Genomic DNA, 15,556 nt, shown 5'->3' with positions numbered 1-15,556 from the left:
CTAAATATATTTATGAAGACTTTAAAATAAATTATTTTATTTCCAAATATGACAGCTAGAAAAAAAAGCCTTTTTCAAACCAAAGCCCATTGTTCAGATAGCTTAATGCATCTTGTCTATCAGTCTTCAGCTATTCAAATTTGGAGATTCTCCACCAAAAGAACTGGTGTAGAAGTACACAAATATATCTTCTGTGAGGCAGCTCATGTTTCCCATGTTTGAAGACACCAAAACCAGCCAAAAGCATCTAACTGTCAGCAATCATTTAGTCAGTTTTTAATATTTCCTTTATCCTCCTTTATTTTACTGTTAACATTCCAAATAGCAGCTGCTGGGCTGGCAGGCATTTTAGAGGAAACAGATATAGTCTCCACATAGCCACAGTTCTCTGAAAAGTTCTCACATCTTCCAAGGGATTTTTTTAAAATTTGTGCATGTTTGGAATATATAAAAATCAGATGAATAATGCTGTGTTTCAGATAGTTGATTAATTCCTTTTCAGTGGAATGTTTTTTATTCTAATCTGTTGTGTCTTAATCAATAAGACTATTCCTCACCTCCTGTAAGTTACTTATCTGCATATCATGACAGCCAAAGTGTCCCTCCCTGTGACCATTAGAGAGCTCTTTAAATGTGTCAGAAAAAAGGCTCGGCCACTGAATGCTGGGGCTAGACACGGACCAGCACAAGATCAGAGAGAGACAAAAAATATATATAAATCACACACACACAGAGACACACACAAAGAAAAAAAAAAAAAGTTTGGAGACCAATAGTTTAGAGATCTTTACAAAGGAATATCAGTAGAAGCAATAGCAGGCTCAGAATCATCAGAAAGGGCAGTTCAGAAGAGCTGAAAAGGTATTTAGTCACTTATGTGGGTGTCATTTCCTAGACCCTCCATTATTTAGACGTCACTGTCCATGTCCAATGGGCAGTAGAGAGTTTAAATTACATACAGAAGGGTAATTGATTCAGCTCCAAAGTACTCCACAGCTGTTAGTTCTAACATTAGCAGTGCTCCACAATAAACCTAGAAAATAGATTCTTTACATGCATCTTGACAATAGCTTTGGTGATAATAACAGAAGAATACATGGTTGCATATTGTATGCAGAAAAAATACAGAATCGGTTGCATGAAATAAGCAAAGCTGATAGGAAGAATAATTTCTCTCATCATCTAAGTGATGAAATAAAAGAGGAAATCTCTCCTTCCTTAAATAATATTGTGGATGATCAAATATTTTTGCACTGTACTATGTGATTGTCATCCAAGACCACCAGAGTGCAGACAGGAGCTTTTCAAAATACTCCACCTCATGTAGTGTTTTTAGAAATCTGGGAACTTAAAATTCTGCATGAGGACAGGAATGAGAATATTTGTAAACAAAATCCATATTACATTGCACTTTTCAAAATAGATTTCTTTTTGAATTAACACCCATAATTACTACTTTTTAACTGTAAAATTTATGAATGCTTTTGTGATGTGTAATTTGGAAATGGTGCTGAAGCAAAATGAAGGAAAGAATATTTCAGTAACGACAGACTGAAAATGTAATGACTTTTCCAAAGTTCACAGGAAAATTAATTCAGACAAACTGATTAGTCTTTATGATGAATTGAACAAAAGGGCAACAGGATGACTGTGTTAATCCAGTCTCAGTTGTATATCACAAGTAATAGTAGTTTGACTACCTGATTTATTTATTAGCAGTATTATAACTATTATTTGTGAAGTAGCTAATATTAATAATGCAAGAGCTGGTTTGAAGGATGTGCTCTAATTTTTTAAATGAGGCTTTTAAAAAGCCTTATGATTGACAGCATGCAGGTCAGGTGGTGATTTATGTGGAGAAACTGAAGAAAAATTTCTGCACTCATATCATCTTGTAATAGGTAGCTGAGTTTAGTACAGTACTAGACAGGGGGTTGTTTACTTTTATTTTAGAGCTGAATTTGGCTGTACAAGTCCTGCAGCACACACTTGAAGTTCTGCAGCATGGTGTGGCTCCTCTGCCAAGATTATACTGAGCATATATCACTCAGGAAAGAACTATCCATAACCCCTTCCAGTTGTCTCTACGTCCATGCCAGACTACTAACCAGGACAGGACTGTAATTTCAGTTTCACAGTGCTTGACAGTAACCGGGTTTGAAGACTGCAGAGGTTTTCTCCTCAACTTGACCTTTCCAAAAGAATTACAGCTCCCCATTAGATTTCTACATAGTGTCAGTCTAGCAGAAGGATTATCCTCTCCTAGCTATCCATCTTCACGTGATGGGTTAAGCAGAAGTAGATGTTGCCACCTTAAGAATGCAAATAAAATAATTTACTACTTCTTCCCCAGGGCACAAAAATTTATGGTGGTATCAGCAGAGTCCACACCTTCACCGAATGACTCATGGAGACACTAATTTTCTATTACTGCCAAAAACGATGTGTCCCAACATAGCTCCTGGGAACAGCCCTCCCCCAGCACTGCCACCAGCACCTCTGCTCTGCCTCCATGTCCAGAGTGGATGTGGGAGAAGGGTGACTCATGAGATCACTCTCACCAGCACAGAACAGGTGCAGAGGGAGATCCAAAATCATCCTTTTAGTATGGCCATGATTTTGCCAGTTCTATGAGTCTGCTGCCTTAAACAAATACTTGTTTTTCCTGTGCTGGAACAATATTCTTTTAGGAGCATGAAAAAAATAGCTGAAGAAAACACAATCTATTTACATTGTTATTTAATGCAATAAGTCTTTCAGATACCATTATTCAGTGATGGGCTAAGTACAGAGCCTCCTGCTATCATTGGCAATGACACTCAATTAAGCTGAGCACATCTAAATTATGGCTTTTAATTAAAATGAGGCAACATCTAAGATGGCACCAACATGTTTAAAATTTAATGCATTTCACACCAGATGCTGGAGTCATCAACATAAAAATCTGTCGACAACATGTGCATTTTTAAAATGGGAAAACCTATTTTTAAAATGTCAAACACCCTAAAATTATAGTAATACATGTCGGGGGCCTATCTGGCTTGATGAGCTTTCCATTTCACTATTCACAGATGATAAAAACCTTTCTGAACATGAATTTTTGTTTTTAATTTAAATAATTATTTATTATCCAAATCTTACAAATTAAGAGTTTTCCCAAAAAGGAAAGTTAGAAGTAAAAAGTGTAATTTTCATGAAAGATTGAACTTTTATTTTTTTTTTCCTTACTAAGGAGATAATTTGTCTCCTTAATTAATATTAAATCTCTTATATATCTCATTGTCCATATGAGTATGAAATCAAGCATGAAATACATAAAATCAGTTTATGGGTTCTTGGGTAAAAGAAAAAAAAATCTTCCTCTTCAACTTCTTTTTTACCTAAATCACATGCTGGATGGAGAATTAAAATATTTTCTTAAAGACCTTAATTCTGAAAGCTATCAGAAAGACCTTATCTTCAAGCCATTATCATCTACTCTGCAATGAAACCAAAAACAGCAAAAAAAGCCAGAGCAAAACCAATCAGACCTACAGAAGATGGGACTTTTGAGGTGTAATGTTTCTGGACTGAAAAAAATTGAGACAGAAATTCGGAACATATTCCAAAATTTCGGGTTGTGATTTCTCCCTTGTCAGTGTATCAGCTACCATGGAGATAGAAGCCGTCCTTCTGCCTCAGCTTTAGTGTCTCATAATTCCTACTGATGGCAGAAACAAGGAAGGTGCGGGAAAACTCTATTCTCCATAGAACCTGGTGAACTGAATTACCTTCTTACCTACTAATGCTTCCCACAACACAAACCATTTCATTGTTTGCTTTAGAATGCACTAGCTTTCCAAGAAGCAGACAGTAAGTAATGAGAATACGGACATAAAACATCTAGACCATGATGTATACTATTAGGTTGGAAGCAAAAGATGTCATTCAGCTAAGCCGATTCAGTAAGCAGCAAATAATATTTAGCTCTTTGGGATGAAGTAGCATGTTAAGGATAAATTATGTTCAACTTTGGGAAGCTGCTAAAGAATATAGCAGCACTGGGAAATGATGCCACCAATAGTGTCTTCAGATTACTTCAGTTTATCCTCTTTCTTTGCCTAAAAGAGCACAAACATTTAATAAATCTGAGATGATACATATATTCATGCATAACTTTTTAGAGGACAACCCATGTTTGTGCATGAAGGAGAGCTAGCTCCTGCAGCTGGAGCCTTGCCTCTGTGTATATTATTTTCTTCAGTGCCACTCTTACCTTCCTTGATCAAGCAAACCAGCATGAAACAAACACTGTTGGTTTCATATCTTGCTCTTATCATTCATCATCAAATCTCCTCTTCCCAAATAAGCTTATAAAAGAATTCTTTTAAATGTCTACCACAAGCTTTCATAATTGAATCAAATATACTAGATCAGATGGAATAAATTTTCTATCCAAAATTTGTAACAAAATAACTAAACAGCAGCATCACAGGGAGATCTTATACCACTACAAATGCTGGCCTAATATTTATTTAATTCTCTAGGATTTTTCTCTGGTTTACCTAAGATACTTCTACTTTCCTGTTAGAGAAGTGGTTAGGATGCAGGATAAACAATTAATATTTTAAATCTTTCCTAAAAGGAGAGAGAATAATAAAAATAATTTGCATTCCCACCCCCAGGTGCACAATCAAAAGATTTTTCATTGATTTTTAGTAATGTGCCATGTATTTACATGCCATCATTAAGAAGATAATACAGGCTTGTCTTTCCTTCCCTGCATAACACCACCCTGTCATCAGTCTAGCCCAGTGCTTGGATGAAATCAGCTCACTGATGAACTTGAAGGAAGCTGAAACATGTAACACAGCAATAAGTTGGCACGTGTAGAGCAAGCATTTTGAAAGGTCTGTGGCTGTAATACAGCCCCTGGACAAAAATGTACACACACAAAGGGGCCAGTTCTGTCACAGCTCAGGAGCAATCTGATTCCTTGCTAGAGGTAGTTTTCCTTTAAGCACTTCATGGCAAGGACCAACTTCCTTGAGGGCAAACCTGAAAACTGTGGACTAAACTGTCTCAGTACTGTAAATATCACATTTCTTTCAATAAACACCCCTGTAGTTCACATTTCTTTGTCTTGGCAAAGCATTCCTCGCATTACCACAAGACATTGCAGGTACATACACTTTAGTTATAATTGGGAAAGTGAAACCAAGAATATGTTTCTTCACAATATTAAGCTGTGTTTCTGTGTAATGTTCAGAAGGTAAATGACACATAATCATCCAGGCAAAAGAGGAGTCAATATGAAAGAATCTGGTTATGGACAAGGTTCCTCTCATTTTATTGACATGATTCTGCATGTGACTACTCATGGTTTATTCAAACATCAAAAGCCTTTCCTGGCTCTGGAATTAATATAGGTAGAACACATTAGGAAGTTTGGGAGTATAGCCCTGTTGTCTCAAGGACAACACTATACTCCTGACTCGCAGTTGTATGACAAGTTTGATGGGAAATGTTCACAGAAAACAACCAATGAACAATCACATTTACTATCTAAAATGGCAAATACCTACAGAATGAAAACAAAATTAAGTACTTAAATGTGAGTAAAATTATTAACAAATAAGTGTCCTAATTTGATAATCATTCAGATTCAAATAAAGCACTTAAATAAATTTCAAAATGCATCATCATCTATTTTTTGGTACAAAATTAAATTATTTTTATTTTTAAAATCTATTTTTGCTGATGTTTACAGTGAAATTTTCAATGAAACATCACTGATTCTAAAGCACAGCTTTGATGACCTCCCTATGATTTTCTCCCTGAAAACAAATAAATATAAACCTAAATGTGAGCTTTAACAGAAATCTCCTTTTCTTAAATTGCAGATATCTGTCAACATGCTTTTATTTTTATTTTTGTTTTGTGTACTAATTAGAGCTGTAGTGTACAATTTTAATGTAATTTTTTATGCTTTGGTCATGAAAATACTATCTATATTAAGGTAGCTAGAACACTGGAAGTACTAAGCATAAAAAAGTTAATTTCTGTTCTTAGTATATTGATAAACAAAGTTTATAAAATATAAACTCAAATTACTTTTGCCAAGTTTTCCTTATATATCTCCTGGGGGAAAAAAAATCCATTATTAATTTAATTTAATTTTTATGCCCACAGTTTATTGTTCTCAAAGATAAAAAAGCCCAGACCACCAGAAAAAATTTTAAAACATTGCTTCAGATGAAAAACTAGCATATACCTGAGAGTGAGTATTCGCCTTTTAGACTTTCGCTTTCTCGGATTAGGAAGGCTCCTTCCTTGTTTTCAGTGTACAACAGTTGTCTCTCGGCATCTGCTCGTTTGGTTGGGCCAAAGAACCATCTGAACAAATAAAAACCATTAATTTTACCACTCAGTGAAACATACCAGGAAGACAGTTTAGCTTTTGTAAACATGCTGCATATTTACTAAGAGATAATCTGTGCTATGTTAATTAAATGTCAATAGTACGGGAGGAAAAAAGCCAACAAGAACTACAGAACAAATTTATTGCTAGAAAACATCGCTTACACATTTGAGTGAAATCTGGATTTTATTGCTGATGAAAAGTCTTACTGCTTTCAAGGCAACAAGCATTCAGAAGAGACAGACTGGCCTTGTTCCAGAAAAAAAATCACCAAGAAAATTTGCCAAGGCTACAAAGGCAGAAACTGATGCCAAGCCCACTGATGCCACTTGAACTAAGTAGAGGTGCAGGTGTGTGCTAACAACCCAACATCTTAAAAGGCAAAAGATCTCTCAAACTACAGAAGGGCTCTCAGGTTCCAAGGCGTAAATCACCCTGCTTCCCCATTCCACTGCCATGTCAATACCTCAAACGAGTTACTGGCAATTTTTCAGCTTTGCTGCTTTTTGACAAACAAAACCAGTCTATCTCTCAAGTCTCTACAAATATCTCCACACCTGTGTTCTGTGAAAATCTACTCAGATCTATGGCTTTTAAAACATTTTTCCTCGGTAAACCCTGTAGTTCACAAAGGCTTGTTCAAGCAATAATTTTAATTTGCTCCTCTGAAGATAGGATTTAGGTCTCTCGTAGCTTTGTGCTGAGTCTAAATTAAAGAGAAATAAAACGGAGATGGGTCAGCATTTTCAGCTGGGGTGGTGTTCAGCTTCCTTCCAGCAAACATGCAAAGCTCTTTCCAAGATTAGCTCCACCTCTTACTTGAAGCAAGTGATGATAAATAGGTATCAGAAAGATGCCATAAGCTCATAGGAGAACTCCTTTTAAATTAATCATAGCTAAAACTATTATACAAACTTCAAATATAAATTAATGCACCACAAGTAAGTTGCCTACTTGATTTGTAAATTACTAGTGAAAAGTACAGACAGAGTCATCAACAAACTATTTTAGTATCTGCAAGGTTTGTAGTCATCAAGAGGAATGGAGGAAATAAATGAGAATACTGGGTGATGCCTTAGCTGATCAAGCATGAGGACTGATAAATGGGTTTGTATTAACAAAGAGGAAATAAAAAGAGGCAAATACAGACAGCACTAGCCCATGCTGAATATGCTTTATTAACAAAAGAAAATTAAAGACAGATTTTTCCAAACCATATTCCTGTCCGCTGAGTTGAAGATGATTTGGATAAAATAGGTCTTGATACATATTTGGCAAGCAAAGTAATCTCACTAGAAAGCTGTAATGTGTTAGAAGTAATTTTAATTAGTTAAATGTGTTCATTAACTCAACTAATTAATTTAATTAATTCATTCATTAGACTACAGAAAACTAAGTCATCAATAAATGTTTGAATCCTTGACTAAGGTTCTTGTCAAAGGAAGGAGAGTCCAAGTTCAACTGTATTCAAGTCTCAAAGAAAATCTGTCTGCCCTAAAATCTAAATTAGAATCTTTCTGAAATTTCTAAATATACCTGCTCTGAGAGTAACATCTGAAATCTAACAAACTATATGAGCCCAAAAAAAAAATATTTTTCCCTTTGAAGTATTAGCTATCACTCAATCATATTCAAAGTGACTAATCCTCATTAGAGTGTATATGAAGAGCGCTTAATTTTTTGTCTCCTTTCTTCTTGGGTTACAAGGGTAGTACCTTTTCAAAATAATTTAATTTTGTACCAAACCCAAAAGAGCTTCCAGTGCATTGTTAGCAAGACTGGATTTCATAGCCACAGTCAAAATATACTCTTTATGTGACTCAACATTTGAACATACACTGTTAGTAACTCAAACTTCTAAATCTGAAAACTTGAGCAGTAATACAACCTATGCAACTAGAGGAAACTGTTGGTTTGAAACTATTGGTTAGTATTTTGAATATATAAATTAATATACTATTACTCTGTGTATGTAAAACCATGTCTACAATATAAACCATGATTTGAGAAAACAATATGCACGTAAGTGCATCACATTTAGCATAAGTATCTGCTTCTTTGATTTCAAAACATTTCAGCTTATATGCTTATTTTTATTAGGTTGGAAAAACTTCACTTAAAACAATATGAAATTAGCATTAAAGGTTATATAGAGGGTATATAATATGTAGGTTCTGACTCCAGATAAGCCTAGCAGTTAAAAAGATCCTAACTTGCAAAATAATATAATTAGAGCAATGGTACTAGAGGAGGTAAGTGTAACTGGAGCAATTATTATGGAGAGTGAAAAGTGGATACATATTGTGTATCACCTCATTTGCCTGACTTTATATGATCTGATTAAACTGTTTCAGAAAAATACAGGGAAAATTAATTTTAATAGCACTTGAATATTTGATTCTTAGTTCAAAGCCATTTGGTTTGCAATAATAATTATAAAGTACCAAAAGTAATACTGAATGTGAAAAAAACAATCTCTTAACTTCAAAGCAAATAATTTAATTTGCTATTCACTTTTTTTTTTAACTAAAGCACATCTGAATTTAAAGTACTATTTTCAGTGTAATGGAAGTTTAAATTCCTTTTATAAAGCGTGAAGAGCTTATTTTGATTTCTAGCAATTGAACTTCTGCTCAAAAGGCTTAATATTTTACTTCATCCAAAAGTGTATATATTAGAGGGAAAAGTGCTCTAAAAAGTAATAATGAATCAAAGTAATTGCTCACTACAAGATATTGCTCTGCAGGATAGGAAGGTCAGACCAAAACAACACCCAATCCTCAGTAAATCTAGTCATGTTTTATAGCTCAAAGACAGATGAAAGTTTTAACAGAACACTTGGCAAACAAGAACTAAACATGAAGCACTATCCATTGAGCTAGTTAAGTAACTTCTCTGAATTCAGTGCAGTGTATTGGCACCAGACAGTCCAGAAGTTTGAATTAGCAATTCTTGCACAGTATCAGCCTGAACTTCAGCTCACAGCCAGGCCACATTGGGTCATAACTGTTGGTGCTGGATCAGTAGATAACCAGGTATGGCACAAATGAGTGCATTCAGAACTAGACACAATTTCCCATTTCCAGCAGGAGCTGTCTGGCTAGCATAGCAATAGTGCTCTTCTGTCAGCAAGACCCAGGAACATGCTAACACTGGCCAACACTGCATCCAACACCCCAACTCTCTTTTAAGTGTAGGATGCCAGATCTGTTTTTTGGGGATTGTTTCTAGCAGCTTCCTCTAAATCCCTTGCTTACACCATCATTCATCACTATTGGGAATATGTTCATTAAAAATTCCAGGGTACTTCCAGGTCATTTTGGCCATCACATATAGGACAACTTTGGAGCCGGAAAACATGGCCTTCATATAGGTCCATAACAAACACAGTCCTCACTTGTTGCAGATGATGCTCAATATGGGAATACCAGTGAGATTTTCATGGTTATTGAGAGTGTAGTAATCACTTCTGTTTTGGCCATCAGTTCCACTAGCATGTTTATCATCACCATATCACATCATGGATCATAGCAGGTTTTGTCATGGCATGTTCCCTTACTGTGACAGTATTACTGCTGAGACCTCTAAAGACCTTTGTCCAAAAAAGGAAATCTTCATCTTTCTGAATGCTGGTGTTTATACTTGAAGGGCAATTTTTTTAAGAAACAGAGATCGCACCACCTTACACTCATTCCTGCCTACCTGTTCAGCCCAATTTGAGTTAAGATGGAGTCATGAACTCAAGGGAAGTTGGTAGTGCTACCTGGCTCCACCACTGCCTTTCCTGAGAAGCTTTCTATCCTCCATGGTGCAATGCTCTACTGATCTCCATCTGAAGGTCAAAGCCCCATTTACCTGGCTTTGCTTTCTGTCTCCATGTGCTTTGCTACATAAAAATCTGCTAAATTAAAAGTAGTCACTCCTACACTTCCTATAGCAGGAAGATATGGCAGGAACTTTCAAACTGGACAGCAGAAGAGGAGTAACATGGGCCAAGAGCTAAAGCAAAGAAAAATGTGGAGGCATAGCTCTCCAATGCTATATTACTAGCAACATTTCCAGTGCCTGGTAACATGCCTAGAAAATGACAAAAGCCCCAGTGGAAAAAACAAAATTCACAAATATTCCCATAACAAAAAGAAAGAGTATGCAAATGAGTTTTTTTCCTTCTCATTAATACAAAATCCCCCTCTGATCAAATCTGTGCAATGCATTTATCTGAGATAGAGACTGAAGATTTTACAGAAGATCTCAACTAATCTTGGAACTATGGGCTTTTTCTGTCCTGAGATTAACTCTATCCAACACTCAGAACTAATCCCCTCCCAAAAAAAGGATTCTCAGACATGGTCCAGATGAAAATGCTCTCAGGGGAAATATTTTTTTGGCAGCCTGTCATTCCTTGGATACCCTTTTCACAGACCCCACACCTCCCTACATTCAACCTCTCTTCTTGGTCTCTTCTGAATCCCTAACATGCTGAATCCTGACTCTAATGCAAGGTGTGTGCTGAGCCTTAGCCAAAGCACTCCTCTCATGGGCCAGACAAAATATTTCTTTGGACATGTCACTCCTTGGGCAGCTGCTTCACAATTGTATTCCAACAGAAACTCTAAATTTATGATTAAGGACTCTGTTAGCATCCCTCTTTGGGACATGGGTACGATGCTTATGACCAAGCTAAACACTGACCCTGAAATAACATTGCAGTCTTTAACTTTCTTGGAAATCCCAGCAGATCCCTCAATGCTTTTTTGTTATTCCCACTGAAAACGAGCAGAGAAAATGATGCAGAAGTTTTTCACCCATTTCCTTTAAGGCTCACCAGTTTCCCACTTTTATCCTCTACCATTATTTAGATTTAATATATACCGGAGAAAAGTCAGAATAAACTCCACAATGTCATATCTGAAGTCACCAAATTTCCTTTAATAAGTAGTTGTAGCTGGGATATGGGAAGATTATTTTAGTTTTTCATTGAAGTTGCAGGTCACTGGAGGTAAGATAAGGTTAAAAGCAGAGGTCTGTGACATACTCCTAATTTTGTTAATGTCCAGTTAAAAGCAAAAGCCCTGAGGGCTGAGTCAGCAGTAAGGTCCAACCACATATAGAAGCTGTGATCGTTAAAACAGGAATGAGGAGGGAGGAAAGGGGACAAAAATTGCTGAAAATAGCAAGGAGAAACAACAGAATGAATAACACCAAATAAGTCACATAACCTTTATTTTCAAAAATTACTGAAGATGCTAAAATGAACAGCACAATCCTATCCTGGATCGGCACTTTGTGGCATAAGGGCATCTTGCTTCTCACTTTTCCTAAGTGCTTACAACTGGGACTTACTTTCTCATGTTGGGGTAAATCTCTTGAGGCTGCTAAATGTCAACAGCTGAGAGGGTTTTTTGAGATTCCTGTAGTTCTCAACCAGAAGTCTCCATTAGGGAACAAATGGTGCTGACAAAAAGGTTATCTGGCCTTCCAGAAGATTAACTCAAGTGTGTTAACTGGGTCTGTAGTACTAGGCTGAAAAGAATAGGTTTCTTTGACTGATAAAAGCAAAGATTACTGCATTTAGAGCAAAATTCTTGGGTGAAGGAAAAAAAAAACTACAAAAAAAAAAAAAAAACCTACCAAAAAAAAAAAAAAAAAAAAAACCACACCCAGATACTCTCTATACTGAAACCCAGTTTCTTCTAGAATGAAGAAAGCTTGTGTAAGAACTAAAACAAATATAGAAAATCACCAACAGCATATGAAGTTTACATTTAAAATGCCTCAAAATCTACTGTCATAGAAAGCTGTAACTGCACACTGACGTACTTCAAAGTTAGGAGATGATAATATTAATATTGCTTTCATGGCATCCACTCAGCCATTTTCAGAAGATCCACTGTGATACCATCTTTAATTACATGGTCATATCCAGTGCTCCCCTACAGTGTTAAAATGAATGCTGCTTGTGGTAGTGCATAGCTACTGCTGCTCACTGAATAGTTACCCTCTATTTTGTTTTGTCATTGCATAGATACTGTTTTAAACAATTTAGTTTGTTTAGCATCTGCTCTCCATGCCAGTTACAAAATTACATGAATGGCTTCTTTCCTAGCAGCCTCTATTACAGTGTTCATTATTGTAATATCCAAATGCTGTACAAACATTCATTAAATTCTTTTTGTGGCTCTTGTCCTTGTAATATATTTTCTGCACTGGAGAAACAGCCCAGAAAGGGACTAAGGCAATATGAAAATACTATGAGTATTTTCTACTAATTTTGGATGTCCAACTTGAAAAGTCCAAGGGCCTGCCTTTCAGGAATTTAACATTTTGCAGTATGTAGTGGTTTATTTGGACAGCAATAGGCACTAACCTCTGTGCCACAGAAGACAAGGAGAGATGCATGGAAAGCTAAAGAGACAAAGAGACAGAGAGATCCTCCAGGGTCTCATTCAACTACTTTCATCATATGACCACCTTGTGACCACTGCCCTTACTCAGCACATGGAAACCTGAACAGGCTTGTGTGCACCACTCTTCCCTGTTGTCATCCATGCAGGACAAAGAAGGCTGCTGAACCAGCTTTTAACCCATGCCATGTTTGCAGTCTGCTGTGGGTAAAGAATAGTGCAGAAACAGGGGCAGAAGTCCACCAAGGGAGCCACTAGCAAGTCCTCTCTATGCTGACAGGAAGGTTCCAAGCACTTTGGGTTTTCCCAAAATATCAAAAATAGTTAACGTGACTGTCAAATTTTAATAATATGTTCAGTTACTACATAAAAAATATAATTTTATTTTCAAAGCCTTGGTCATTTTGAAGCAAAGTTTTCTTAGATAGCAAAAAAGAACACACTTATGGTGCAGCGATCTTCCCTACTAAATATCAAGCCCTTTTTGCAAAGTACATGAAGAAAAGATTTCTTGTATTGTTCTGAGACACTTTTTTTGCTTTCAGGTAGAGAAAGAGGCAGCCTGTATCTCACCTGTGCCTGGTATCAATACTGGAAAATTCACACCCAATCAGATAAAGCCTGGAAAAATTAAAAGCAACTAAACAATCTCTTCTGATAGAAAATATTGTTTTAATTATAAGACTAATGAAGTAATAGAATTGCTTCAAGAGCTGATTTTTCAAAAAATTAGGAAATATCACTGCATAGATGAAAGCCTTTCAGATATAACATAAATAAGAAAAAAATGTGCTTTACATAGGATGAGGGGTGTGCATGAAGAAGAGAGTGGGAGATGAGGGCAGCCTGCTTCAATTTTTCCCTGTATAGCCTACAGTGAACCTGATGACAGTTTCCAAGGGAAAAATAAAACAAAACAACAAAACAAAACAAAACAAAAAACCAACAAAAACCTCCCACAAAACAACAACAAAACCAAAAGAAACCCAAAACATATGAGATAAAACCAAACAAAACCAGAAAAATCTTTAGTCTGGTTAAATCATAAAGATGAAACATGCCAGCAGGATTCCTTTCAAGAGCATTTTTAAAAACACAAACCTTCCCATAAATGGCCTAAGAATCTAAATAGTGAAAAGTCAGGGATTTCTCTAGGGCTTACAGACTTTAATTGGGCAGAATCCAGAAAACCTAAGATTGGGTTTCAGGCAAAGCCCTTCCTCCTTACTTCTTTCTATAGGCATGCCTGGGATCATTTTGAATTCTGTCTGTTTCTCACTGTCATTTATTATCGGATACTGAAGGGTATATGGAAGTACAAAATTTAAGAGGTTAGGAATTTAAAGCTAATGGTAAAGGAAGCCATAGGACATTACAGGAGGAAGGGAGAAAACAGGACAGTAAAAATTCAAAGCTGAGAGGACCATAGAATATTAGCAAGTGGATGGATTGAGAGAAGAAAGTCAGAGTTACTAGGTAATGATGAGAACAGAATGACAAAGCTGAGGACTGCATCCAGTGCCCAAGGGCTGTAGCCTGCTGCTGAGCTGCTGCACTGCTCAGCAAATGCTGGTTTTCATCTTACCCTTCTCCCACAGGGAGCCTGGTCTTTGGCAGCCATTTCAGTCCTACTTGGGAAAACAATTTTACAGAACATCTCTTGAAACAATTTTACAGACTGACTCTCACTGTGAGGATTGCTCTACACAGATCTTTTCTCTGTCACTTTCTTAGTTCATCACACGACTCACTTTTGTACTTGACAAAAGAATAATTTGACATTAGTTTTCATCACATATTTATTGTCTAGAAGTCATTGCTTTAAACCTCATTCACCAAAGTACCATCAGCAAAAAGTGAGTCCAGGAGAGGTTGTGCAAAAACATTTATATAATAACGCCCTTCTCTGTCTACATAAGTAAATCATCTGAGATCTTAACACATTGCAGAGAGTACCTGACTTGGAATTGAAATAAAAAAACATTTAAACTGTTTATGTACAGTGACTCGGCACAGTTCTGATTACTTATTTACCACAATAAGAATCTAATTCCTTCCAAGTGAAACCAGAAATTCAGGTTTTCAGGAACAGTTATGTCAGGTATCACGCTTAACCTTTGGCAACTACAATGAATTTGCTTCATACGGAAAGAACTGAGTCATGTATATTGCTCAGAAACCTGTTGTTGAATAACTTATCACAAACTAAAATGAAGACTGTCTTGTGCACGCTGTGTGTGGGACTTGGAGCTTCTGAGTCTTTTCACAGTGGATGGAATAAGTTTGTTTTTCTTTCCACAGAAAAAAACACAGAACAGGTGAATAGAGGTATATAAAATAGTTGTGTAAAATAAAGGCTCATTTCTACACCACGTAAGCAGCAGAGATCTATCAAAGCAACAGACCAACACTAGTTTATGTTTTTAAAAGTCTGTCTGTATGTTTGAAAGTGACTGTCGTAACACTCTCTAAGTTTTGCTGTATTTTCCACACTTCGAGATCAACATTGTGATTTTTCTTTGAATAACCATTACAGTGTGAAATACAGTTTTGGAAAATAACAGATCCCATTTTGCTCTTGGCTTTTGGATAACATTTTCCTAGTGTTCTTGTCAGCAGATATAGCTCACTGGTTGGTGTTTTTCCAGAAACACTAAATTCATGTTAGACTTGAGAGATTTTTATTGGTGAGATGGCAGAATATAAGAGGAGATATGAGAGGAGGCATAGAAGCAAAGAGGAAAAGAGAATT

The 15,556-nt window shown here is 36.3% G+C and overlaps 1 protein-coding gene across 1 annotated transcript in view; it reads right to left on the bottom strand.

The window, feature by feature from the left end:
* Positions 1-15,556, bottom strand: part of FRK (fyn related Src family tyrosine kinase) — a 48,106-nt gene that overhangs the window by 18,695 nt on the left and 13,855 nt on the right. The window contains exon 2 of the mRNA XM_053973000.1: positions 6,254-6,375. Within this exon, the coding sequence (XP_053828975.1) occupies positions 6,254-6,375 (122 nt within the window). The remainder of the gene's footprint in view (positions 1-6,253; positions 6,376-15,556) is intronic.

Source organism: Vidua macroura, chromosome 3 (assembly GCF_024509145.1).
Source record: "Vidua macroura isolate BioBank_ID:100142 chromosome 3, ASM2450914v1, whole genome shotgun sequence".
Classification (NCBI taxonomy): Eukaryota; Metazoa; Chordata; class Aves; order Passeriformes; family Viduidae; genus Vidua; species Vidua macroura.
Note: the sequence above shows the minus strand (reverse complement) of the source record. Positions and strands in the feature narration are given on the sequence as shown.